The 26157-nt window shown below is 45.8% G+C and overlaps 1 protein-coding gene across 3 annotated transcripts in view; it reads right to left on the bottom strand.

Annotated features, from left to right (window-relative positions):
- TGFBRAP1 (transforming growth factor beta receptor associated protein 1) overlaps positions 1-26157 on the bottom strand; it is a 77717-nt gene that overhangs the window by 12177 nt on the left and 39383 nt on the right. For 2 of the 3 annotated variants that reach the window (XM_034953624.3, XM_055107500.2), the window contains exons 5-12: positions 21058-21140; positions 17128-17469; positions 14390-14447; positions 12336-12479; positions 10321-10467; positions 9631-9790; positions 6051-6484; positions 1221-4338 (exon numbers count right to left, since the gene is read on the bottom strand). In XM_034953624.3, the coding sequence (XP_034809515.1) occupies positions 4162-4338; positions 6051-6484; positions 9631-9790; positions 10321-10467; positions 12336-12479; positions 14390-14447; positions 17128-17469; positions 21058-21140 (1545 nt within the window). In that variant the 3' untranslated portion in view covers positions 1221-4161. Of the gene's footprint in view, positions 1-1220; positions 4339-6050; positions 6485-9630; positions 9791-10320; positions 10468-12335; positions 12480-14389; positions 14448-17127; positions 17470-21057; positions 21141-26157 lie in introns of those variants that run through there. The other variant, XM_034953625.2, reaches the window with a different exon arrangement.

Raw genomic sequence — 26157 nt, 5'->3', positions numbered from 1 at the left:
TTTATAAGTCTAAAGGCCCCCTCTTACTTATTCTCTAATATGCTAATGGGCCTTCAGATACCAATGAGGTAAAAATGAGAAAAGAATATTGCACCTGCTGCTTTATGATTTTCTAAAAACCGCAATGCGATGGTTGGAATCTAAAAGCCAATGCGAGTCCACCCTGGGCTGTGTTCTGGTTATCTCCTCATGGTTGGTGAAGCCCCAGGTGGGAGGACCTGCAGGTGGGAGCCACAGATCTAGCTTGGCACCTCCTCCAACTCCAAGAAAACACGCTTGACACACTGCACCTCAGCTTCTTCAATTTCAAATATGCGTGAGTTCATGACACCTTGCCTCTATTCACACGTATTTGGGATTCACCCCAATCCACTGAAATGAAATAGGGTCAGAATACTCGGGGGGCTAAGCATGGTGACTCACGCCTGTAATCCCAGCATTTTAGGAGGCCAAGGCAGGTGGATCACCTGAGGTCAGGAGTTCAAGACCAGCCTGGCCAACATGGTGAAACTCTGTCTCTATTAAAAATATATATTTTTTAAATTAGCTGGGTGTGGTGGACAGGCACCTGTAATCCCAGCTACTCGGGAGGCTGAGGCAGGAGAATCACTTGGACCCGGGAGGTAGAGGTTGCAGTGAGCCGAGATCACACCATTGCACTCCAGCATAGGCAACAAGAGCGAAATTCCATCTCATAAAAAACAAAACAAAACAACTCAGAGGATTATCATGTGTGTGAACATACCCCTTTCTTCAGGGTGGGAATAGCACCTGGAATTAAAGAACATGAGAAAGTGCTCTGAAATTCAACAGGATAGCTGAAAGACCTGCCATCAACAACATGTAGGGGATGAAGCAAAATTTAAAAGGTAAGATTTTGTAAGAGTTATGTTCTTTGAATATGCTCAGGGTTAGAAATCCAAGAGTGCAGCCTTATTTAAGAGTATCTGGCTAAAAGGTAAAGTAGATAAGAAGTAATCAGAAATCTCCCTGGTTGAATTCCTCAGTGCATGATTAATCTGACGGCAACCAATGTCAAGAAGCACCCTAAAATATGCATTGGGTAAATTCAGAAGCAGACACGTTAAAATTTGGTAAAACAATAGCAGAATTTAAGGGGTTGGCAACTCAAGTCCTCTGTAGGTGCTAGGAAAAGCAAGAAGGTACAGATTCTAGAACTCTTTATTTAGACTAGGTATGGTGCGAGTGAAAACCATCACTCCATCAAGGCAATTTTTATTTTAAAAAATTACAGAAAGAACAAAGAACTAAAAGAATTTTAATAAAATGAGCAAGTTTACATTTGTACATTTTGTGTATCTGGGACCCAATTGGGGCAAAGGATAAAGTTGCAAGGACAAAGGTTTCTGTGGGAGAGCAAGCAAAAAGCAAGGGCTGCCCCAGTTGCATCACGGGCATCCATTCAGAGCTGGGACCCCGCAGCCACCTGCCTGTGCTCCGGAAGTGAGAAGCACATGTAAGCACGCGTCAGTGAGAGCGTCGCAGTTGAACTCAGCCCAGTGCAACGCAGCCTGAGTGACATCCCTACGTTAATACTTGATAGGGAACAGCAGATAAACAGTTCCAAAAACCAAATGGTATTGCCCATAGAATATGAATGTAAACTGAGTTCAGTTCATGCTGTTTTAACCAGAATGGTTCCACTGAACCTAATGAGGGGAAAAAGGACGGATGGATCTAATTGCTCTATTCGATGGCACAGTTACAAATCAGCAGGCCTGCGAGAAAGAACCATACATTTCTCTCAGAAATATGATTTGAGAAAAGGACCTTGTAGGAGTGAGAGAAAGGTTAGAGAAAAGTACAGTTTTAACATATGAGACAATTCTTCATACTGTAATAGAATGCTGCTTGTGGTGAAGGATTTGGTAGAGATGGAAAACTGCTCAACTTTAATTCCCATTATTCTAAAGGATGACAAACATTTTAGAGTATTGATCAATGTTCAGTGAAAAAATAAAAATGACTAGTGTTGGCTGGGCGCGGTGGCTCACGCCTGTAATCCCAGCACTTTGGGAGGCCGAGGCAGGCAGATCATGAGGTCAGGAGACCGAGACCATCCTGGCCAACATGGTGAAACCCCGTCTCTACTAAAAATACAAAAATTAGCTGGGCGTGGTGGCATGCACCTGTAGTCCCAGCTACTCGGGAGGCTGAGGCAGGAGAATCGCTTGAACCCAGGAGGTGGAGGTTGCAGTGAGCCAAGATTGCACCACTGCACTCCAGCCTGGGTGACAGAGTGAGACTCTGTCTGTGTGTTAGGAATGAGAAATTGCTAAGCTTTTTCAAGATTTTACCCATTTTGTGTACAGAGAAATAGAACTTTTAATGGCGCAATGTTGCGTATACGGGTAACTTGCTCTTTGAGAAATATAAACTCAAACTCACAAGTTGTCATGATAACATATGCAGTAATATGACCATTCTACAACAGAGTCCCCCACAGGTAAAACACATGACTGGGCTTTGAGCTCACACCAATTTACACAGCATACAGTTGTGCTACAAGGAGAATTTCTTCATCATTTATTCTTTAGTTAATTGAAACATAGTCAGGAAAAAATGGTGCCAATTCCCCCCAAACAACACATGGATGTTTTTGCTTCTTGACCCACTTAGAGTCTCAAAAGGACAAAAAGTACATGGACCAATATTAGTTCACGAAACATGTTTTAAAGAACAGAGAATGAGGTCTTCATCCCACCTCAGTAAGGCTTGGGCTGATGAAGAGAGGGTGTATTCAGGGTCCTCTCTTGTCATATGTACAAGCTGACGCTTGTTTCCCAAGCATGATAGTAGTGGGTAGACTGCCTTTATTGTTAGCCCCTAATAGAATCAGTCAGCACGATGAAGAAATTCCAAAGAGGGCAGTGAAGTGACAACAGCTTCAGCTCGTCATCGATGTTATACAGAAACACAAAAGGAATCCCTGGCCTGTGATAAAGGAGAGGCCGTTGCTGTGTGTTCAGGACACCTCAGAGCAGGCACATAAAGTGCTGGAGGGTGACACAGCCTGTCTGGATGTCCTCGGGAGGGTGTGCCATCCAGGAGGCGACACCCCCGTCCAGCACACGGGCCCTTCCACCCGCTGTCGGTCCTGCTAAAGGTGCGAGGCTAAAACCGGCCTCTCCAGAAAAGAACGCTCAGTGTGTGCTGACCACACTTCCCTTTGAATTTCCCGAGTATTCAACAGGAGGTACATTTTAACAAGAAAAAATATCCCTAACAAACAGGACAGATGACTCTCTCAACAAGAGAGCAACTACGAACATGATACAAATTTAAATAAAAATGTTTAGTTCAACGTGTTCATCATGGAGTTTCAAATCAGCAGATGCCATGACAGGAAAGGAGCACACAGCTGGGCCCTTGCCCACCGTGGGTTTCCCGTGTCCGCGGCTTCTTCAAGGCGGGGTGAGCAGCTTCTCTCTTGGAGCGTTCTCAGTTTCTCAACAGATCTTCACTTGCTAGGCAGCCAGAAGCATTAGTTCACCCAAGAGTGAGTGCTTGGGTACACAAGGCAGAATCTTTTGGGAGCTGAGAGTCGGAGAGGAAGAAAGAAGGAACAAAGGTACTTCTCCAGGGTCAGCCGTTTCTAAGGGCAAAGGCAGAGCCCACGAGGTAACCCTGGGAAATGGGCCCATGAGTGAGCGGCGTGGATGGAGAACATGTCTCTGCAGGAGGGCAAGGCTGACCCCCATGAGGCTCTGTGCCCTCGCCACTCACCCAGGCAAGAGAGGACTTTGTCGCCAGCCATGGTGAAGCCACGTTTCCAGTGCAAACATGAGTCTAAAGGTTGGAGTGTGGGGGTGGTGAGGGATCCCCCACCTGGGTCTGGACTGCATGAGGAAGACTCCCTTTTTTTTTTTTCAAAGTAGACCTCTGTCTTGGATTACTATGTACCTGGACAGGTGAACTCTTGTATGTTTCTGTTTTGGGGATTTTTAGGGGTTTTCCATGTACATTCATAGAGCCTGGTCAGCAGTGAGGAGTCCTTGTTGCGTATGGACGGAAGGCTCCCTGGCACCCAGATGTCTCCCTTCGTCCTGGCTGACACAGAGCATGGTGGTCATGTGCTCTTCATGTCCAGCAGGCTCAGAAAGAACTTGGAGTTCCCCTCGCACCCTTGGGCCAAGCTTTTCAAGTCCGAGTGCCAGGACTGGATGAGCTGGGGTTTGTGTGTCTGCTGGCAGCACAGTGGGTGTGCACAAGACCACCATTTGGGTATCTAACAAACACAGGCTCACAAAAGGGATTTTGGCATATCTGACAAAGCTTTTTGTCTGAGAGTCGGATTGAGCTTCCTTTCAACTTCATCTGCAAGAAGAAACCAAGACTGAGAATGCTGTCATGTGTTAAGTATATTTAAAGTGGCTACGTTCTAGTTTTGCAGAGTTGACATGCATTACTCCATGGGTTATTATTATGATGAGGATTTCTTTAATATCAACTTCTTGAAATGAAATGCTAAAGGTATAAATAAAACCATCCTTAGTAACTGGACAAGGAAGAAAGTTACACAATTGCTTTTCTTATTTCACAAAAGTAATTGTTGCTTGTCTGGCTGAGGCATTTCTACTTAAGATCCTCTCTCCAACATTCTCTGGCTCTGATCATTTCAAGCAAGGCCTGTTAGAAAGTCATGAATGTCAATGCTGAATGAGACCATATAATAGTGTAACTCCAGGGTTCTCTCATTTGCAAATAAGAAAAGTAAAGCACAAACAAATAAGGGATGTAGTCAAAGTTACACAGCTAACAAGTGGCATATTCCTGGTTGGTCCTGGGAGACACCCTTCCATTTCCTTAGAGGTAACTGGTGAAACTGAGTCTTAATGCCATCGGTCCCTGTCTGATCAACAGGACTTGAGTTCTGAAAGTTATAAAGTTTTTCTACACAATTCACTCGTGTCAACCGAGGCAGGTTGGTCTATTGGCAGGATCAAGCAGCAACTTAGCGATTCATCCTGCACTCCTTAGTTGCATCAGTCATTCCACAAACACGGATTAGATGCCTTCGACATGGCAGGCTTAGCCCTACAGACACTGAGATAAAGAAATGAAGTTCCCTGTCCTCAAAGAACCCAAACTCTAATAGTACAGGGTAACAGCTGTGAATGCGAACACCAAGTAAAAGTGGATGAAAGAGAAGGTGATTACTCTACTTAAGAGGTATGAGATGGCTTCACCAAGGGAAAAAAATAAAGGCTAAATTTTGACTGGGCATTTGCTGGGGACAAAGAAAAAGGTAAGAATATCTCAGGCAGTGGGTACAGCATTTACAAAAGCAACAAAGTATGAAATACCAAATCACATCTGGAAGGCTGTGCTAAAGCCAGGACATGAGCTGGGAAGCAGAGAGAGGTGGGGAGGGATATGCTGAAGGAGGTGGGACTGCATCTTCCAGGACAGGGAGCGTCAGCAAAGGCTTCTAAGTGGGAGGGGAACACGTCGGATACCCGCTCTGGAAAGAAGACTCTGCCAGCCATGTGGAATTTAGGCCCTCAAGAAAGAAGTCTCCCGAAGGTGAGTACAGTGTGGGGACGAAGAATGTGGGGTTCTCAACTGGCCTGGGAGGCAGCTCTCAGCACGCCCATTTCCTGAGCATGCGACTGCTCTCTGCCTCAATTTCCTCTCCTGTGAAATGGAGATGCTGACAGTAAATATTGCATAAAACTGTCATGATGACAAAATGCAAGCATGATATAAAATGCCTAGGTCAGTGCCTGGCACACAGCACATGCTGGGTAAGCACCTGATATTCTGATGCTGCTCTCCTCCCTACAGACTCTCTTAATCACCAGCATCCAAAAGGGGAGAAAAACTACACCGATGTTACACCTACCAGCCCAGCCTCTGCGTCTGCTCACACAGACCTCAGTTTCTATGAGTAGGATCAGATATTGATGTGTTGTAGTCATAGAGACAGAAAAAAGAAAAACCGACAAAGACTATTTTTCCATCAGTAAAATCTACCTTCAGTACAATGTTGACTGACCAGGAAGCAGCTCGTGGGGGCCAGCACTTACCTTATCGTAGATGTAGATTAAGTTTTCGGACCTGGCCAGGCCGAGAGCCACCTGCATGGTCCTCCTGGCATGGATGCTGTCCCTCATGGCCCCCATCAGGAATGGGCAGAGGAGCTGCACTGACCAGGTGTCAGGCAGCATCTGCAGCACCTGGGCTGCATCAAATTCGGTGGCGTGGCGGTTCAGCAGGTCCACGGCAGCCACGGCCAGCTCGTGGGCAGTGGGGCCAGCATGCAGGTAGATGGCCAGCAGCGTGTGAAAGAGTTGCTGGCGGTGGGGTGGGTCGCGGCCCTCGGAGCACCACAGGCAGTAGTCCTCGGCCGCTGCAAAGTCCTGCAGCTCGTGCACCAGGATATGCAGCGCCTTCTCATGCTCGCCCAGCTTCCCGTGCAGGATGGCGCTCTCCATGGGCAGGCCAGCTCCCTGCAGCCTCTCTGCAAGACAGAACCCGCAGCTCAGAAAGAAAGGGGCTCGCCGGCCACCCGCCCAGCGACTGGCCTCCTTGCTGCTCTGGGCTTCAGGAGGGGAAAAGTCAACCTGGCTCCCTCACAATGCCAAATGCTGCCACCCAGATGACTGAGGGTAGGTTTTCTTGCATTTTCACACTGTGAATCCAGGTGTTAGTAAAACAGAAGGCAGACTCTACTCAAAAGTATAGCTGGACCACAGAATAATTCCTTTCTCCAGTGTTCAGAGGATGAAAAGAACAAATGAACCACAACTACAGAAAGGTCCAGTGGCTCAGTGAGTATCAGCCTTCCAGGTCTCCAGTCACTCCATCATCACTCCTATCCTCCCAGGACAGTATCTTTTGACTAAAATAGAAGGACACTATGTCCCCTAAACTCCTAACAAACACTACTTCCCCCCAAAAGATGTGCTGAACCCCTTTATTCCAATTTAAAGTAGATTTCATTGAATGGAATATGAGCTCATATTATTCAAAATCCATCTCTACATTACTCAACAGAAGGTTGCCAATAATAGGATTTTTTGTTTGTTTCACCTGCAATTAAGCTTCCAGGTCCTAAGGAAAATGACATAACCCAAAGCGTCATTCCTGACCAAGGCCCCACCCTTAGTGGGCTGTGTCTCACTGGCAAAGTCACCTTGCTTCCTACCCCATCTGTAACCCCATCTGTAACTTCCCACCCCAGCCCGTCTAGAACTGCACCAGCCCTTATCTGCATTGCAATTAAACTCTGAGTCTCTAAGGACCAGAAGTGAGGCTCATCTGTTTTTACATCCTCAAGAGATTATAAGATCTCTTCCTACTGTGAAGAAATATTATGAGGACAACCCCTAGTTTAGGGTCAAGACTAATAATCAAATTATAGGCATTTGAATCTTGGCTGTCGCTTAGGCCTGAAGAACATGGCAGACATTGCTACCTGTGTAGCCAAGGGCTGGCCCTGCAAGGTACATCCCTTATAGCACTAGACACAGAAGCCACAATACGCAACGCCTTCATCCTCACAGTGGAAGGCCAACAAATAATTACTAAGTGGCTGCCATAGTTAAGACCCTGGGTGAGGTACAAAGACAGTTAAGAAAAGATCACTGTAGTGATTTACACTTCCACATCTATCATCTCATTTATATTTGACTCCCACAGCCACCCCGAGTGGATAGGTTGGGCTGGAATCGTTTTTACAACTTCCCTAGACGGACATTTCCCCAAGTCATCTAACTAAGAAGGGATACAAAGTCAGTGTTTGGATTTCCAGGGCTCCTCCCACAGCACTGCGGGGGACACCCCCATTGCCTGAAAGCTCCCCTGTGCTACCTGCAAGCCCAGGCTTATACCTAATGACTGCTCATATAGGGCCTCTTCCGGGAGGCTGCCTCTGACCCCTCCACCCCAAGGCACAGCTCGTGGGTTCCTCGGCCCTTCTAGAACTGTACCTGCCCTTAACTGCATTCCAATTAAACTCTGAGTCTCTGAGGACCGGGACCAAGTCTCATCCATCTTTGTATCCTCAATGCACAGTGACACACTCTACATACTCAGAAAAGCTGGCGGAATGCAAACATTGAACCACACACTTGTGGCTGGCCTGAGAGTTTTATAAGGAGATTTGTAAAGCAAAAAGGATAAGTCAGGAGTGAGTAAAAATTCAATAGCTGGGACACCCTGGCACTGATCAGTCAGGGACGGTGGCTGTGAGTGAACAGAGATCGCACAGCGGATTGCCACAGAAAGTCCTAATGTAGGTGCAGGTACAAGCCAGAACTAGTGTTTGCTGGTTTCATGAAATACCAACCCACACCTGTGTTCTGGCTCTACTGCTCGTGGGCTGTGTGACCTGTGGCAAGCGGGGTAACCTCTCTGGGCTTCAGTGCACTCTTCTGTAAAAATGGAGGAAAAACAGGCCTCACTTCACAGGGTTGTTGTGGAAACTGTGTCATAAGGCAGCCTCAGCGTTTCAACCTATGCTGGGCATATCTAGTCAATCCTCATTATTTGTGGATTCTGTATTTACAAAGTCATCTACTCGCTGAAATTTATTTGTAACCTCCCAATCAACACTCGCAGCAGCTTCAAGGTCATTTACGACAAGCACAGAGCCTGACGCAGAGCTGAGGCCAAAGAAGGAGCGCCCTCCCTCCTTGCTTCAGCTGTCATACTACCTACACGTTTCCTTTTCACGGGCTATTTATTGCCATGCTTTTTTGCATTTTGGTGCTTCTTGTTGGTGATTTCAGTGTAGTGCTGAAGTGCTGCCTAGCGCTCCTAAGCTCTGGAAGGTTGTTGTGCTTTATGGAGACAACACGTGTGTTAGATATGCTTTGTTATTGGTCAAAAAATGGTATTAAAGGCCATTAAAGAAAAACACATCACTAACCCCAGTGAGTATAAATGCAGAAATTCTTAATGTGGCAAGAAACTAGTTAATTCTACCAGTTGCAAGCACCATGCTGCGCTGTGGAACTTTACACAATACAGAAACTGTGGCCTCTGTACCCCTGAGGAACAGAAACCCAAATGCCCTCCAAGACACCTGCATAACCTTCTTGCTTAGAGCTCGAGGGACCTGAGCCTTGAGCAGCCCGGGAGTGGGCCGCTGGGGGCAGTGCCTACTGCAAAGCCTTGATCAGAGACTGAAGTCGTCAGAGGGAACTATGACTCAGTGCTTTGACATTGAATAAAGACCCTGTGTGTCAAGAGACACACAGACGTCTAAAGTCTACCAGGGCACCACCAACATCATCAATCAAAGGGCACTGTCCATCTAGGGCACGGTCCATCTCTAGAGGCACAAGAAGCCTTATTTCTCCCTGCAGGGAGGCTGACTCTGTCAAAAGAGGCTCAAGGGCTGAGTGTGGTGGCTCACGCCTATAATCCCAGCACCTTAGGAGGCAGAAGCAGGAAGATCACTTGAGGCCATGAGTTTGAGACCAGCCTGGGTGACAAAGCGACACCCTGTCTTCATTTAAAAAAATCTTTTTAAAAAAAGAGGCTCAAAGAATCACCCTGTGCAATCAACCAGCAGCTGTGCCAAAGCCCTTCTCTCTGCTTCCTCCCACCCCCTTGATATGAGTTTTTTCCAAAGGGAGACAATACTGAGATCATCCTCACCGAGAAGAAAGTGGACTCGGTATAAATCAGATTTCTGGAGCAGCCGCCGCAGCTTGGCCTGCGTCTCGGTGGCCTCTGCACCCTTGCCGCTGGCGGAGGCCCTCTGCAGCAGCACCTCTTCCAGGTACAGCACAGCTAAGTGGGTGTGATACTCTTCTTTCTGCAGGAAACAGGGGGAGCCAAGCAGACAGACACGTGTTTTCAAGTGGTAAAGTCAAAGCTCTCCCCTGTCAGCCAGGGCTTGGAGACCGGGGCTGCACTGACATGAGCTGGGCAGATGCTCACTTGCTGGATCGAAACCCTCTCAGAAACCATGATACTGAGATGAGTTTACCATCTATGGGGAATAGAACAAAATGTCACCTCTTATTTTGAGAAGTAAGGGCCACAGAATTTAGATAACCTACAAAAAGGTATAGCTCCCTTTATTTCCTTTAAGGATAATAACAAAGAAGGAAAAGAGAGGAAAAATAAAAGCTGAGTGGGTGTGAGACGGACGGAGAAAAAAATAAAGCTACCTATTGCTCCAGGTCTCTTTCCGCAAGCCTCAAGGCCCCCATCAGACCATCAACAAGTACGGATGGATCACCCGGGGAACAGACATTACACAGAATCGCATGCCAAAAAGTGTTCTAGTTCAATTCCGTCTCTCCAGCCCACACTCTTTAGTTTAAGTTCTGCAGTGCTCACCTGCAGTCTCTTGTCTATCACAAGATGTTCCAGATACTTCACAAGGGCTTTAGGGTATTTTTTAAGGCAATGGATAATGTCGTCTGGATTAAAACTGTTCTTCTGCTGTTCATCCAAAGGTCTCTTGGTGAAAACCTGAACTCCGACCTGAAAGAGGAGCGACAATACAGTGACTGTGCTTCTCAAACCCACCTTTCCTTCAACTTTATTTTGGTCACTGCACATTCAAGCTTTGGATAAAATCATCACTTAAAATATGATGAAATTATTATGTATGCACAGCTTTTTGTGTGTCAATCATATCTCAATACAGTGGCTTAAAAAATATAATTATGGAGAAAAACAGCCCAGCATGAAGCACTGTCAAAGGCCAGAGGGCAAAAAATCAAGATAGAAAAGCCAGCCTATACCCTGAAGTCCTCCTCACACACCCCATGCAAATTGGAAACTGAAGAACAAAGCATTTATTGGTGACAGATTTTGACAACCTATAATAATAACATTAAGATCATCCAAGAACAGGGATAGCCAGTTGCCGAACAGTATGTGAAAAGATATCAAAAGTGCTGAAATTTCTGTACAGTAAACTCACTTCTCTGAACATGGATTATCTACTCTGGGTTATTTATGATAGATGGTTAATCTGAGATCTGAGCTTCCAGTCCCTGAGTAAGTTTCCAGGCTGCCTTCCTGTGTCCATCAAGTGGAGGCACTGGTCCAATCCTCTGGTTCAAGGAAGGGACAGTGAGGCAGGCAGGAAAGCAGCTCTCCACTGCACCTCCCCTGAGCACTTACGTGTGGGAGGTTCTATCATGTGCACGCACACACGCACCTCCCCCCTCCAAGGCCAATACATTCACGTATCATGTATTATGGTATGAATTTTGGATTCTATAAGCCTGGATTTGTGTCCCAGCTCTACCAACTATAGCCTCAGTTTCCTCATCTGTAGCTAATGCCCACTGAGGGGTTGCTGTGATGTTTAAGCGATGACCTTTGTCAGGGGATTGTCCACCGTGCAGTATCTGCTGTTATCATCCATAAGCATTGGGAGAGGCCTAAACCTTGCAACGGCACTGAGATCCATGTTGTAGGTGTGTGTGAGCAGGTCAGGATGTGCTCTGCAGGCGTGTGCACAGAGGCAAAGTAAAGATGGAGAAACAAGTATGCAAAGTGCAAGTGCCTGGCTCTGATTTTCCAGGGAAGCCAGCACCACGGAGGATATGAGAATATATTCCAACTCAGGTCTTAGAAAGGCAGATGCAGCACTCAGAAACTCTCCATTCAGGACCAACGTCCTGCATCAGAAAGCTCATTTTGTCTCTCCAAGGGGAGCCATGGAAGCGTATATGTTTTTCACGATGAGAACTGAAATGCTTGCTGTCTTCTTCCCAGTCACCTGTGGTCACCTGTGGGGCTTTACTAAGGATACTGTCCTGAGCCTGCTACCTCCCCTCTAGCCAACAGGTGCTTTTTCACTGCCAGCATTTCTCAGCCTCCAAACAGGCCGAGTCTTGCTCATGGCTCCCCTCCCTCCTCCAGGCCCACAAGCTCCATGTTGGCAGTGGTGGGAGCAGGGATGAGGGCCCAGTGTGGCCCAGGTCTGGGTGCTTCCTCCTCCCAAAGATCAAGTCCTGCAGGGCAACCACCTAATCCTGCTCCAGAAAACAGCAGTGTCAGACTTCTGAGGGGTCGAGGAGCGGGGTTCACAGACACAAGTTCTTAAGAAGATGCTAAAAATGCAAGCTGGCTATGTCTTGCTTTTCTATACAAGTGACTTGCCCCAGCAAGGGGATTCTCAGTGGAATGTCTCAGCAGCAAGATGCAGAACTGCCCTAGAGCTAGAATTCAGAGAGCTCAAGGGAAGGTATTAAAAGGGGAATAATAACAACAACAAAAAACAGAGGAGGAGGTTGAAATGTAGCTTTCTTTTCCCCTCCTAAAAGCAAAGCTTTTGGGGTCTGTTTTTACCACCTCCCCCAACCAAAGAGAATGCATTTTTACGAAGCACAAACCTCTTCACTTTTCTGCAGGACCCAATCAGCATAGGCCCACACTAGCTCCTCATCTAAGCAGTAGGTAAGAAAATCCACAATGTATTCATACAGGTCTGAGCGTGTGGAGTCCTGGACATCGCCATTCACAATGTTCACCCACAACTGGAAAGGAATCAAAAAGAAAAAAAGAAAAAGAAAAGAAAAAACAATCATAAAGGCACATATCTTAGAATTAGTTGAGAAATGGCATACGTTTACTTATTTGGCTTTTTAATACCTTTTAAAGTAGTTGGAAAAACTGTAAATGCTTAAATTTTAGTTTTTTTGGAGAAATAAAGAAATGTAAAAAGACATAGTCCAAGAAATAAAAAAAAATTAAGCTCCAGGTTCTTTTATCTTTCTTTCTTTTTTTAACAATAACACAGTAAACAGAATATATGCAGGCAGGTGAATATATTAAAAATGTTTCTTCATGAAATAAACAAAACGGTCACTGATAACATCTCGACACAGAGAAGATTCACCTACAACCATCAGCCAGGCTCTGTTTCCATCTTCTCCGTCACGGACATTCTTGATTTTGAAGTCCCCTTTGGACTGTGATAGGCAGATGTTGTGCTTTTACAAAAGCTTCAGTGATTCTGTCCCCTGAGTTCACACTGTCTTTTGCACAGGGGGCTCAGGATAGACTCCAGTGATAAAAGCCTTTTGCTTTTTCAGCCAGAAACTTCCCTACCGTGTTAAGTGAAGCCTACTTTCAGGACCCCAGAATGAGGCAGCATCACTTGGGGGTGGAAAGGATGACGGTTGCGTGGGTTCCTTCTGCACTACCTGCATGGCGTGCCTCACCTACCCGTACACAGCACCACCCCTCCAAGCCACAGCACCAGTAAGGAGCCCAGAAACAGGGGTGGCATATGAATTCTGGAATTCTGATGTCAGCATACGAACACTTTTTATGATACTAGTTTCTTCAACACAGAATTGCCGAAACCAAATAATCACACATACCTTGAAATATGCCATTTTATATAAAATTCTACCACGTATGGAGATTTATCCCATATCACTTCAAGTTTGCAAATCTATCTCTCTACAGCTCTGCTAAAGTTATTACTATACTTATATAAAGCTGTAACTGAGAACACCAGGTTTTTGAAAATGAAAATTTTATCACTGACACCCAAATCTACTCTTGGCCATTGGGTATGTGTTAATTCACCTGACCCCATTTTTTGTTGTTGTTGTTGTTCTGCTCTGCAATCAGGTTACCACAATAGTCTCACAAAGCAATCAAACACTAAATACATGTTCAGTCTTGCCAGAGTCATGAGGTTAACTTCAGCTTGGGGAATATGGCTGATGCTCTTGGCCCCTCACAAAATAAAGCAAAAAGGCACATCAGGAAACAACACGGTGCAGTACAAATGCATGACTAATAACGAAGGGGAGAAAGTCTCCTCCTGAGAGTGTGAGATGAGGCTTTTCTCAAGATCAGTAGCAAGATGTAAGATACAAAATGTGACAATGCTAATAAATCGATGCCATTTTGATTAGGGTGCAGGACCCCTGCCAGGCCAATGGAGCATGGTTCAGATCCCAGATCTACCACGGACGCATGGCCTCGGGCAAGCAACTGGCATGCATCAGCTTTGGTTTTGTCACAGGTGACACAAGGATAATAATGTACCCAGCTCATTGGCAACAGTGATCGTCACTAACAGTGGAAATGATAAATCCGACTGTCATTCGCTGCCTAAATTTTCTGATAAGGGTAGTGATATATTATGACTTGGAACTCTGTGAGAAATCATATTTTCATTTCTTAAGTTTTCAAAAACTCAGTCTTGATAATGTTCTTTAAGGAGATGGAAAGACAATGAGAAGAAAACTCTTGGCCAACATTTCTCCAGGAATTCACTTTCTAAAACAGAATCATTTTTATTCTGTATAAAAGGGTGTAGATCAGGCAAAAGTGGTCTCTATCAACTTGTGAATTTTTTTTAAGTAACACTAAGTATTACTTACATGGTGCTGATTTTTAAATCATGTGGAAACCCTTCTAGACTCACCTGAACTGCAGCAGCATCTTGGTTATTATAATGATAGAGCAGTCCAAGTGCAAAATACCTGAAACAGAACAACATGGTAAGTACAACCTCTCCCCATCAGCTCCTGGAGGCGACCTTCACACAGTGACACCCCCAGTCCAAGCTCCCCATATTCTATTCAACTCGAGTTCAGGCTCATGCCTGTAATCCCAACACTTTGGAAGGCCAAGGTGGGTGGATGGCTTGAGCCCAGGAGTTTGAGACCAGCCTGGGCAACAACATAGTGAGATCTTGTCTTTATTAAAATATTTTTAAAAATTAGCCAGGTGTGGGGCACACATCTGTAGTCCCAGATACTTGGGGTGCTGAGGTAGAAGGATCACTTGAGCCCATAAAGTTAAGACTGCAGTGAGCCCTGATTGTGCCACTGCACTCCAGCCTGGGTGATGGAGTGAGACCCTGTCTCAAAAAATACACGTGTGTGTGTGTGTGTGGTTCAACAACAACAAACAAACAACCAAAGGATTCTCATTGCTATATATTTACTTATGGTACTAAAAATATATGCTCTATCAACTTCCAAAAAGAATCTGATTCCAATCTAAGATGAGCTGAAAAAGTAAACTATGGAAAAATCACAGCTGGAGTTGCTTTACAATTTGCTTCAAATATTAATACAATTTCATATGTCTTTGGTCTACTACTATTAACCTACATGAGGTACTAGAAGAATATGCAGAAGCTACTTTGCCTAAGCAGAGACTGAGAAGGAGGGCAGGTGCTCTGAACATGAGGAACAGCAGGAAGTGCTAGTGTCCGGGACTCGCAGACCACAGAGTCAGGGAGCATCCTGGGGGAGAGTGCCCAGAGTTCAAGAACCTGGGTTTCAAGTCCAGCTTCATTATTTATAACCCACGTGACCTTGAACAAGTAGGTTAACTTGCCCAGCCTCTAACTCCTCACCTATAAATGGAAAAGATCGGCAATAGCATTGGCATTGCCTGGGCAGCGAGCCCTCAGCACCCTCCCAAAGTCTGCAAGGGTGCCACATTCCTGGTCCTCCTTCCCAGCAGGAAACTGGAGTAAGTTGACCAGTGAGAGGTCAAGCATCTTCCCTCCAAGGGCACACTCTCAAGATATTGAGGCATCTGCTTGAATCCTTCTCTTTTCCTCAACCTTTTGGAAAGTCATGCTGACTCTACGGATCCCACCATCCCTTGTCACTACCATGAGGTGGCAGTGTGTTTTCTGGCTCCTGAAAAAACTAACACAGATTCCATAGCATATCCGAGTGGCTGATGGAAACTGCTGAAAAGGCCAATACCCACGTGGAAGGCTCTGACATCTCAGGCACTAGCACAGTGACCCCAGGTCTCTGTGGGAGTTCATCCACGCTTTTGTCATTTCAAATCCTTAACGAAAATCATAGACCGAAAAAATCTTATTCTGTAAATGGAACTGAGGGATCACCCAACCCCTCTCATTTTTAAAGATGAAAAAACTGAGGCCTAGAATGGTTGAGCTATGTGTTAGCTGCCCAGAATGGAGAAGCTGCTGGCCCCAACTAAGCCAGGCACTATGCATTAACAGTCCATGATACATAAGGCCATCTACTAACTCATGCACATAAGGAAGGCAGAGTTTTTTGTTTTTTTGAGACAGGGTCTAGCTCTGTCTCCAGGCTGAAATACAATGGTGCAATCACTGCTCACTGAAGCTTCAACCTCCTGGGCTCAAGCAATCTTCCTGCTTCAGCCTTCTGAGTAGCTGGGACCACAGGCGTGAACCACCACACCCAGCTAATTTCTTCTTAATTTTTAGTAAAGACAAGATCTTACTGTGTTGCCCAAGCTGGCCTCAAACTCCTGGGCTCAAGCAATATGCTCACCACAGCTTCCCAAAATGCTAGGATTACAGGCATGAACCCCCATGTCCAGCCAAGGAAGGCAGAGTTTAAAACCATACCATGTATCAACAAGATCAAGAAGCCTCCCTTTGAATCTGTTTATCTAGCTATCTATTCAATTCAGTTGTCAGTAACTAAAATGCACTGTAAATTTTACCAATAAACATGTGGCATCTCCCACAAGTGAATACGAGGCTGACTACAAAGGAAATTGAAAAATAACTTCACGGCTGGGCGCAGTGGCTCACCCCTGTAATCCCAGCACTTTGGGAGGCCGAGACAAGCAGACTACCTGAGGTCAGGAGTTCTAGACCAGCCTGGCCAACATGGCAAAACCCTGTCTCTACTAAAAATACAAAAATTACCTGGGTGTGGTGGCATGCACCTGTAGTCCCAGTTACTTGGGAGGCTGAGGCAGGAGAATTGCTTGAACCCAGGAGGTGGAGGTTGCAGTGAGCCGAGATCACACCACTGTACTCCAGCCTGGGTGACAGAGCGAGACTCCGTCTCAAAAAAAATAGTCATTAAAAAAAAAAAAAGAAAGAAAAGTAACTTCATTTACTCACAAAGCACATTACTAGTTCCAAACTATACTCCAAATTATTAAAGAATGGGAGTGAGAACAAATGCCCTCCAAGACCCCTTCAAGGGGTCTGCAGATGGTGGTGACAGAGAGGGCATCTGAGGAGCACATGCATCTGCTGTCACTATGATTTCGTGGCAGTCACCTATAGGTCCTTGGGAACGCAAACATCACACTGGCTAAGTCACTTCACGAGGATCTCCCCAGCAAAGGGCCTCAGTAAGGGTGCAGGGCGGGAAGCCCTGATCATATCGGGAAGGGAACACTCACTTTTTGTGCTTCTCTAGCCAGGCAGCACTGTCCGTCAGAAGACAGAAGTTCTCAGTGACCAGGAGGTCCAGCAGGCTGTCGTGGTCAGCCTCTGCATACAGTTTGAGCAAGGCTGTGTCGATGTCCTCCTTGTAGCCATTTGCTACCTCTGTGCTGCGGACCTCGTTCAGGTAGCTCATGAGGAAGCGTTTGCACTTGGCCATCTTCTCCTGGTCCCCCTGGGTCAGCTGGTTCAGGTCTGCGTACTCATGAAGAGGAGGGTGGGACCGGGTGAAGGAGGAGGAGGTGGGCAACAGGAAGGGGTAGAGAGAGATCAGCTCCCGGACATCAAGCTGGCCGCTTCTGCAATTACAGTGTCAAACTAAATGAAGCAAAAAGAGAGAAGAGTACACATAGGCACACAAAACAGCACTGGAGGGGAGTGCATGGTGGCACACGTTCACAGGGGGCTGGGGAGCTGGGGACAGGGTAATCATGTCAGAGCAACCGTTCTAATCTGAAGTGCAGCAAAGCACCATCCAAGTGGGTGCTGCCACCTGGCTCCAAAAAAGAACAGAAGGGATGAAGGTGAAAGACACATACAGAACTGGTGTGAGAGTGGAACACCAAAATGCCTATGATGAAGAGAATACCCAGCTGAGCCTGGAAACCAAGGCAGAAAAGCAACACCCAGGATAACACGCCATCAGTGTCTGCACAAAGGCACCATCACAGCTCTGCTGAAACCAGCATTTTCCTGGCACTAAATTACAAACAGATTTGTTGAATGGTCCTTGAAGAAGGGACTTTATAAAAACAGTAACTTACAACTTCCTCACCAACATCTCACAACAGAAGACACAGAAATATTCATGTGGCCATTTCTGTGGGGACTCTCGTAGAATTTCAGAGCCTAACATTGGAATGCAACAAACAGTTCCTTTCCCATCTCCTCTCCGGAACCTCCTTGTCCTGGCTACAATCTGAGCAGGAGCTGTGGATCTCAAACCTGGCCCAGTGTCAGACCCAGCTGTGGAAAACCTCCTGAGGGAACAGAAGCAGGGGCCACCCCACCCCAGACACATGGAATGGCGAGGAAGGACCCAGGATCCATGCTGCCTGCGATGTTCAGAGCATCCTCCTTCACCCAAGCTCTGATCAGCTGTCCTCCTCTACTGGCTTCCACCTCTGGCTGCCCTTCCTTCCACTTCACTCAGCCTCTCCTGACCTCCAATGATTTGTATAACCCACAGGATAAATTTCAGACCTCTTAGTATGGCATTCAAGGCCCTTCCCAAACTGATCTCAAGCTACCCTACACCTTCAGCCTCAAGCATCCCTCCCACACCCCAACACTTCTATTAGACCTACTTATGTTGCTAGTTTGTACATTTCATGACTCTCAGCCTTTGCTGTGGTTGTTTCCTGGCCTAAAGCAGTGGTTCTTGGTGAAAAGCAATTTTGTTCCCTGGGGAACATGTGGCAATGCCTGGAGACAATTTTATCATGACTGGGGCGGGGGTGTGCTATGGCATCTAGTAGGTAGAGGCCAGGGCTGTTGCCATTAAACACCCTGTAATGCACAAGACAGTAACCCCCTGCCCAAAGAATTATCTGGCTCAAAACGTCTACAGTGCCACAGCTGAGAATCCCTGACCTAAAGTACAATTCTTGATTTGAGAAATTTCTGCTCATTGTTTAAGACCCAGGACGAATCCAGCGAAGATTCCTCCACTGGCTGATGTGAGCCCATGCAACGCTCCCACAGCAGAGCAGCACCTGTGCTGCAGGAAAGGCACACATCCAGTTTCCAAGCTAGAATGGGCATGCCAGAGAAGCAGGCACTGGGTTACCCTTCCATCCATTGCTCAGATGCTCAGGCCACGTTTGCTGAATGAAAGAAGAGCTGAACCTAGCTGATACAACGACAGGCTGCAGGTTGTCTAAAGGAAGAGACACAGAGCCCACATCCCCAGGTTATGTATGATCAATTTTCTCTTAAGTATCAACCATAACTAGCTGGTAACTGTGGCCTCTGGCACGGCACTGAGGAGTCAGAGGACGGGTCCAGTTCAACGAGGAAAAGAAAATCACAATTTATTAGCAACATTTGCTGTGAGCACAGAAAAGGAAGTGGAATCATCTTTGTCTTAGAAGTATCTTCTTCAAATATCAATTCTCAGGCTGGGCCTAGTGGCTCATGGCTGTAATCTCACCACTTTGGGAGGCTGGGGCAAGAGGATGACTTGAGGCCACGAGTTTGAGACCAGCCTGGGCAACACAATAAGATCCCATCTCTACAAAAAATAAAAAGTTAGCCAGGTCCCGTGGTGGCATACACCTGAAGTCCTAGCTACTCAGGGGTCTGAGGCAGGAAGATCATTGAGCCCAGAAGGTCGAGGCTGCGGTGAGCTATGACTGCACCACTGCACTCCAGCCTGGGAGACAGAATGAGATGCTGCTTCAAAAAAAAAAAAAAAAAATCCGTTCTCTCAGCCACACTTTGGACCAAAGACGAGCAGCAATTTAAAGTTAAGCCATTAAGAGAGTGAGGTGCGGAAGTACAGGAATGTCATCCTAATAACAGGCCCCACATCTATTCTCTTACAAAATCCGAGGACTCTTCTAGGAATCCATCTGTGGACAACCACCTAATGTTTCAGATTAACCCATGAGAGAAAGAAGACACCTTGGGATACACCCATGACCCCGGTGAGGAGGTCTTCAACACTGTAGGGCTAACACAAGATACGGCAGAAAAGAGCCTAGGTCCAAAGGGGCAAAAAACGGACTTAAACCCTGAAGCCACGGGTCTTTGCAAGAACAGAGAACAGCATGTAAGAGTTGTACAAGAAAAAGTTATATGGGGCATCATTATTCAAGGAATGATTCCTTCTTTACTTAGAAATCCATTCTCTACATCCGATTGTGTAACTGTAATCATTTTCAGTAATGCCATTCTTCAAATATCCAGCATAGAGTGAAAGATTAGAGCCACCGTGGATGTAAGGACGTGGCTGGTCATGGGCAGACCTCCTACAGAACAGGCAAGGGAGGCATTCTGCTCAAGTCACTACTTAGATGAAAATATCTATTCAGGGGCTCCCTATACATGTTATTTCTTAGATAGCTGTAAACTGTGCAGAATCTATTCTGGAGAGACATTTTGAGAACTTACTGTAAAGGCAGTGCCTGAGTACGATATTTCAAGACTCTCATAGCAGGTCTAACTTCATCTTCTGCAAAGAGTGCTGAGCAAGGCCTGGGACGGCTAACTCCTGCCTCACTGAGCACTCAGCTGTGGGACAAGGGCAGCTGGAGGTGGCATGACAGCGAGGCGTGCCTGTAAGGCAGGCGTGGTGGGCAAGGGAAAGGGGAGAACACAATCGACAGCCCACAAGCACATCCGACAAGCACAGGAGTAATCACGGTGCCAGAAGGGACCTCCTTAAGAGAAACTCAACTTTCTGAGAGCTGACCAGGAATAGAACATTTAGAAGGTCTTTAGAGGATGACAGAAAGTTTCATAAGTCTTCCCAGAAGCACTGTTTTTTCCCCCCTGCACTAAGCTCATAGCTTCTTGTAAAAACACTGGAGAGAAGCAAGAATGAACCACAGCACTTTCCTAGGGGTCCTTTGCGTGCTATCAGATCCGCTCTTTAGAATTTTCTCCTGGCAAAACAATCTCGATGCCTCCACAGGACTAGTGTCTGTGCCCTTTGTCTGCTCCCACTCTAAGACATAGGCCAGTTAAATTAAGGCTCCAGGTGAGGGGTGACGCTGAGGAACCAGCATTGGCAGGGTCTGCTGTCACAAGCAACCCCCACCGTATCCACCTGAAGCACAATCTAACCATGCAACACATCCCACCGCGACGTCACACCGGAAACGCAGGTTCTGGCCACAGAGGGACACTGTGGTGGCAGTCTTGCTACCAGCACCTCAAATTACCTGAAGAGCTCTTTAGCTTCCAGGAACTGAAGTTGTGCAAACTGTATAAATCCCGCCTGCTGCAGAATCCTTCTGTACATTACCTGCAAGGAAAGACAGGTGTAATCTCTTAGCGAATCTTGAAACCATCACGGCAGGGTTAAATTCGTCTAACCCTAGATAAATGTTCGTTATAACATAGAAATGTAACATTACAAGCTGAGGAAAAAACAAGGTGTATATGAAATTATATGTATCTGTCTCTTTATGGTTTTATTTTTGTAATTCCCCAATCTTTCCCAAATGCACTTCTTGATCTCCAATACTCCTCCTCATTAACTCACAGGGCTTCAACGAGTCCCTGTACTTGTGATTGCTGAGACGGATATCAACAACCCTGGTGTTTCTGGCAGTCCAGGAACCGCCTGGCCTTCTTCCACTCTTCTGGAATTGAACTCACAGTACCACCTTTCAGAGCATCCCTCAGAGCACAGGGCCGACTCATTTCATAACGAAACAGACAAACACCCAGGCTTTCTTAGTCAGAGATGCAGAAATGCTGCATGTTCCATCTCCTGCTGGTGATGTCCAACCCACATGAACACACCAACATCCGACACTCCTGCAATAAAGCGGCCAGTTTATCTTGTTTACTCCACTATGACCCACATTTCCATGACCGCTTTGTTCTTGTTACATCCAGCAATCGCAAAATGCACATTAGGAACCTGCTGTGTGGTGTCTCTGATCCCACGCCCCACTCTGTCACCGTCCAGCATGGCTGGTGTCCTCGTCTTGCCATTGTCTATATGAAATGGCTCCTGGACATGTTTCTTCACTCTGTTCCTACAGATGCCAACACCATAGCCCAGGCTCTAATCGCCTCATGAGTAAAGACTGTGTTTTAATTACTCTCTCTGACTTTGACACCTCCTCCTTCTAACTCATCCTTCCATTTGACAGCCACACATTTTGTGAAGGCACGGCAAATACATCACTCACCTAGCGTCTCCCACTACTAGCCATGTGTCTGCCATTCAGTCGGTGCTTACTGATCAACTCTCTGATCCATTTGTATGAAACTCCACTTCCATTGTCACTCACTATCCCCATCTTACAGGTACAAAAACTCTGCCCAGAGATGCTACGTTTTTAGCCCCAACTTACTAAAGTAAGAATTGGTTGGACCATGATTTAATTAACCAGGCCTTTCTGATTCTAGAGGCCAGATCTTTCCACTCACTGATTCCTCCAGGTACACAGCAGGCAGTTGGTGTGTTACCCACTGAAGGTACAATGGAAGTGGAACCTCGGTGCTGAAATGCTATCAACCCTGTTCTCTCAAATTACCTTTCAAAGGGCTTTCACTCAGCACCATAAGACAGGGTGGAAGGAAAAAAAGCTTTCACTACACAGTAGTTTTAAAGGACTCTCAGAAGCGTAGCAACCATTCCTCACCTACTTCCTGTAGAAATCCCTTTAGAGATGTCAGACAAAGCAGGCTGCTTAAACCTTTCAGTTTTCCCTTTACCATCAGTCTTTAATTTTCTTCACTGAAACCAGCCATTTCTGACCTAAAGACCAAACCAATTATGCCACCCAACAATAAGCAAAAGGGAGCAAGGCAACGTTCTGTTGCCTGGGAATGCCAGTAACATTTCTGAAAGCAGAAATACTAGAGGCCAGCCACTTAGCAAAAAGGATGCAAAGGACCCATCAGCTGCAGTAGAAGAATTCTCAATCACACCCAGGCTTGTTGAGGAGAAATCAGCTGAACGGCAATTTATTCCTTATGGCGGTAGGATTCAAATGGCATCCGCTCTTCCTCTATCTGCAGGGAAATGGAAATTACTCCTGTGGACATTCCAAATCTCCAAGAATAAGGTGTTATTTTCTATAATCTAGTCTGGGAATGCTACATGCACACTTGGAAGGGGAATGCAAAGAGGTTCTTCATCCTGGATGTAAGCATCATGGATGCTGAAGCCCAGGATGATACAGAGATTCCACCTAAAAATGCCTGATCAGAAACTTTACCAAGCATAGCCAATTCTTGGTTCTCTGAAGGTGACGGTCTCATTTCCAAACTGTCTACTACGATCAATGCCTCCTCCTGCCCTCTGCTCAGATGATCCTGAGCTATAAAACCTGGAGCCAGGTAGGCTGTCAGGGAAAAGACGAAAAGGATGAGTACATACGAAGGACAGAGAACAAGAAAGTCCATTTATCTCCGGAGCTAACTCATCAGTGGATGCTCCAAGTTTCTTTTTTCATTATCAGCTCATCCTTCATTATAAGGCAGTGGTGCAAATTGCCAGGTGAAGAGAGTAAGTCAGCAAACTAGCCCTCTAAGGAGCCACTCTATGTCTACTCTGTACAGAGGCTACAGGCCAAACACCTGGCTTCAGGCAGGCTTACGAGGCTGCATGGATTCTGGAAGCAAGTTGAAACTGAAGTCAAAATCCTTATTATCAATATTATATTTCTGAACTGAGATTTCTAACATTTGTGATTTGGGGAATTGAAAGAAGATTCTAATCTAAAGACTTCTAAACCTGTTTCCAAGGTTGCATTGTCCAAGTTAAACATAACACCAGCGCTTCTGGAGAGAACAGTTCTTCTAAGCACTTAATTCAAAGGGCAGCTTCTCTCATGGCTCCTTACTATGCGCCGCCTAACAAAATACACCTTTCTAACTAATGGAATGCTACTCAGTCTTAAAAAGGAAGGGAGTTCCAACACAGGCTGCAACACAGATGAACGTCGAGGACAACGTGCTCAGTGAAGTCAGCCGGTCACAAGACAAATACTGTATGATTCCCCGGATGCGAGGTCCCTAGTGCAGTCAGATTCATAGAGACAGAAAGCAGAATGGGGGCTGCCAAGGGCTGGTGGGGGTGTAGGGTGGGGAGGTGGGCAGTTAGTGTTCAGTAGCACAGCGTTTCTGCCTGGGAAGATGAAAGGTCTAGAGATGGTGGGTGGTGACGGCTGCACAGCATGGTGAATACACTCAATGCCACAGAACTACACACTTAAAAATAGTTAAAATGGTAAAATTTATGTTATGTATATTTTACCACACTACAAAAAAAATAACTTCTCCAGGTAGATTTTTTTCCTTTACTGAATTTTGGTAGTAGCCCAAGGCTTCTCATGTCTGTGGTGATCTGTGGTGGAGGCGGAGGTGAAACGCTCTAAAATCAGAATGTGTGGGTCTGAGTGCAGGCTCTGCTCATCATTAGCTGTGTGGCCCTGGGTGGGTTATTCTTTCCCTCCACGCTGCATCTTCATCTTTATACAGGGAGCAGAACTGTGCAACCTCAGAGTTGGGGTGAGGATTAAGAGAGTGCAGCTGGGTGTGGCCGTCACAACAGTGCCTGGCATGCAGTAAGCACACAATAAATGTTGTCTGTCTCTTCAGGCTGAGTATGTAATTAGCACTCCTAACTAATCCCAGGCTTTAACTTTTTCCATCACCTTCCAGGTCTATCTGCTTGATTCTGTCACATCTCTGTGAGTAATGGAGGGAGGTGGATAAATCCTTTTTTAATGAAAGAAAGACTTGAAGAAAATCAGATTTTAAAAGGAAACTTCCTACAAGCACCTGGAACAACCACACGATGGCAGCACCGACACCTTCACGTGACAAAAGCCAGTTTCTCAAACATGGGGCCTCAGGTGGCTACACCAACTCCTAGGCCAAATGTGATACAAAAACGCATGAAGTGGTGAGGTGTGGATAAGGAATATAATGGAGTCATTTACTGCAACTCAGAAAGATATTTTCTTTCAAGTCTGTAAAAACTGGGTAGGTCAAATGTGGGCTCCGACTAGAATATTTTTCATAGCTATAGTAAGAATTTTTTGAGAAAGATGACAACCACAACCAAATGAGTCTGCAAATACCACAGCAGGACACACACCATGTAAACCCTGGAGCTGAGGGAAGATGAACAGGCACACGGGGACGACACAGACCCCTGAGCCAGTGCACCCCTGAGCCAGTGCTGAGGACGGCACGAGCAGGCTGCCTCTCCCCTTCCTGAGCTCTCGGCTCTCCAGGGCTCTCGGCTATGGCTGGTTCTCTAATTCAGGGACAGGATGGGGCTAAGAGGCAGTGGGTCACCCTGGCTAGATTATACGATCAACTGCAGACCTGGAGAAGGGAAACTGGCAAACACAGTTGTTGCCAGCCAGCTACCAAAGCGCAGAGGACAGTCTACTCTTGGCATGGGGCAGACCACTGAGATTTATGTTATAATGCCCCATAACATGGAGAATATAACAGGAATATATGAGACATAAGTATCATTCTTGTAAGTACAGCTAAATTCTAAACAAAAATTGGCATGAGTGTTACCATTTTAACTATATTCATACCAACCCCCCTTTTTTTAACTTATTAAAAAACCATGTAAGTTATTGTCTAAACAGAAACATCTTTCCCAAAATATATTAGGTGGAACATGAGGACCATGGCATTCTCCTTGTTAAAAGGCAATGTGTCCTGATTGAATAAATTTGTAAACAGGTGTGCATGTATATGTGTATATATATCCCTTTGTGAGGGTGCACAGAAAGACAATAAAAATATAATAATATATGATATATACCCTCTTGGGGAATCACAATAAGTGTTAGAATATAAGAGGCTCTGAAAAAACCTTTAATTAAGAAGCCCAATTAACTTAACCTTCCAAAATAGAATCTTCTTCCCACCCTGCACCTGTTACTGTCCCTGCACATGTGTTTGGTGAAACAAACTGGAAAGCCTTGATTCAGAAGGAAGCCTGCAATGGACACATGCAAAGCACAAAAGGTGGTCAATTCCAAACATGGGAATGGGGAGGGGACGCAGCGAGGTGGTGGCAAGAAAAGAGGGAGAGCACACATAAGCAAAATTTACAAAAAAAAAAAAAGGGGGGCCAAACTCTCTTGGGAAGGGTATACACAAAAAATTGCAACACTGGTGACTCAGAGAGAAAAATGATGTGCTAAGGAAGAAAAAGGGACTTGCCATTTGATTTTTCTTTTAACCACATGCATGTATTTTTTTCTTCTGTACTTTTCAAAATTCCTAAGTAATATATTCAATACGGCTCAAATTTTGAGGCATTGAAA

The sequence above is a fragment of the Pan paniscus genome, chromosome 12 (genome assembly GCF_029289425.2).
Source record: "Pan paniscus chromosome 12, NHGRI_mPanPan1-v2.0_pri, whole genome shotgun sequence".
NCBI lineage: Eukaryota > Metazoa > Chordata > Mammalia > Primates > Hominidae > Pan > Pan paniscus.
Note: the sequence above shows the minus strand (reverse complement) of the source record. Positions and strands in the feature narration are given on the sequence as shown.